The 1,885-nt window shown below is 64.2% G+C and overlaps 1 protein-coding gene across 1 annotated transcript in view; it reads right to left on the bottom strand.

The window, feature by feature from the left end:
- The window catches only part of PI4KA (phosphatidylinositol 4-kinase alpha), a 140,023-nt gene that overhangs the window by 11,385 nt on the left and 126,753 nt on the right, over positions 1-1,885 (bottom strand). The window contains 2 exon segments of the mRNA XM_027770696.1: positions 299-369; positions 1,307-1,481. Coding sequence (XP_027626497.1) covers positions 299-369; positions 1,307-1,481 — 246 coding nt within the window.

Genomic DNA, 1,885 nt, shown 5'->3' with positions numbered 1-1,885 from the left:
GGTGTGAGTTTAAACCACCAGGTCTGGGACTTGAACCGTGGTCGGTTACATGGGAGTCCAGCGACGTAGCCATTATGCCAACTGCTGGTCCCAAGAATAAGAATAATAAATAACACCCCTACAAGCAGCGCCAGCCTCCCAGGGGCAGATACTGGAAAGGGGTCGGGGTAGTGACAGTTCAGGCTCCCAAGGGCTGACGGGGTGTGGGTTGGCCAAACCACTGTCTCAGGCCTGCCCTGCGCTGCCCGGAGAGGAGAGCAGCCCCCGCCGCCCTCTCGCTCCCAGGCCGCCTGCTTACCCGGCTGCACCTTCACCTCCGACAGAGCCGACAGACACGCCTTCTTCCTCTCGTCGCCTTTCGGGTAGGGCCTGAGAACCGACACAGAAGGCTGCTTTGACTCTGGCAGGAACCGGCTTCGGGGGTTGGGGCCCCCTCCTGTCCGGGTCCCTCTCCAGGCCTCTGTCCCCAGGAGACAGCTCGCGGCAGTCCCTGCCGTGTCCCTCCTCGATGGACTGTTTCCTGGCTGTCCTCGCCCGCCCGCGGGTGTGTACGTGCTGCGGTCAGAGGCAGGCCATGGATTGTTTGCTGGCTGTCCTCGCCCGCCCGCGGGTGTGTACGTGCTGCGGTCAGAGGCAGCCCAGTGGGGTCGGCAGCTCGGGGCCGCACACTGGTTGGTGTCCACTTGCTGTGCGGCCCTGGCCAGGCCCCACCGACGTCCTGCCTTCAGATGGGGTGAGGGTGAACTGAGGTCACCTGACAGTGCCCACGAGGTGCCGCCCGCCCCTTCTTCCGCTCGTGCTGGAAGCTGCATGGCCACTTGCCCCTGCACCCGGCCACGGAAGGGCCTCAGGAGGCGTGGACGGGCCTCACGGTGACCAGCTCGTAGCAGCCCGAGTACTGGGGTCAGCCCAGGAACGGGCCAGTCAGGACCACGCCCAGCACCCCTCTGACTGGGCTCGCCCATGACCCAGGACTGGGTCCCCTGCAAATGGGCAAAGCCACCGATGCCCAAGGTTGGAGTCGGGGCCACGTGAACCGTGGGTTCAGGGAAGCAATGCCAGAAGCTGCCAAGGTTGGGTTTCCTGATACCCCGGGATCCTTCGGAGCTGGGGGGAGCAGAGTGGCCTCCACCAGTGGGACCGTGTACGCAAGGGGACAGGCCTCTCTGACGTGGGGAGGCTGAGCCACGCAGGGCAGCGCTTCCCCACCGCCTGCCCGGGAGCGTGGGCAGCGGGCCCAGCTCAGCACTGACGCTCCCCGACATCCCGACAGCCCCCCGAAGGCTGCTCTGCTGCCGCTGCTTACTTGATGATGGCCGACACGTTGGTGATCTTGTTGAAGAAGTCAAACTCCCGCTGGTAGAAATCCTTGGCAGGGCCCGACAGGGAGCCCGTGATCTCCTCCACTAACTGCTCCAAGAGGTCGCCGATGTCAGCTGCAGACGGACAGAGGGGCTGAGCTCTGCGGCCGCTGCAGAGCCCTCAGGAAACCCCGCAGGCATCCGCCGGACACTCGGGCCAGGACGGTCCAGCTCCCAGGCCCTGAGGTCCCGAGGTCCCCACCCATGCATCGTCTGCCCCTGCACTGTGCTGCTGCTGGCCAGGCTGGTGGGGAGGTTGCCAGGGCCTGAGCAGAGCTCAAGGCAAGGGATCGGGGCCCAGTGGTCCCTGGGCGCCTCACTGCTGCGTACGCATGGGAGGAGAGGCCAGAGTCACAGACGTCCCTGGTGAAGCGAGACAAACGACTTTTCTTTAAAAAAAAAACAAATAATTATCAGGGCTAGCAGGTGGCATGGTGGTTAAGGGTGCTGGACTCCCACATGGCCGACAACGGTTCAGGTCCTGGACCGGGTGGCTTGCTTTCTCACTTTCCCTCTCTCTCTCT

Source organism: Tupaia chinensis, unplaced genomic scaffold, assembly GCF_000334495.1.
Source record: "Tupaia chinensis unplaced genomic scaffold, TupChi_1.0 Scaffold000024_1, whole genome shotgun sequence".
NCBI lineage: Eukaryota > Metazoa > Chordata > Mammalia > Scandentia > Tupaiidae > Tupaia > Tupaia belangeri.
Note: the sequence above shows the minus strand (reverse complement) of the source record. Positions and strands in the feature narration are given on the sequence as shown.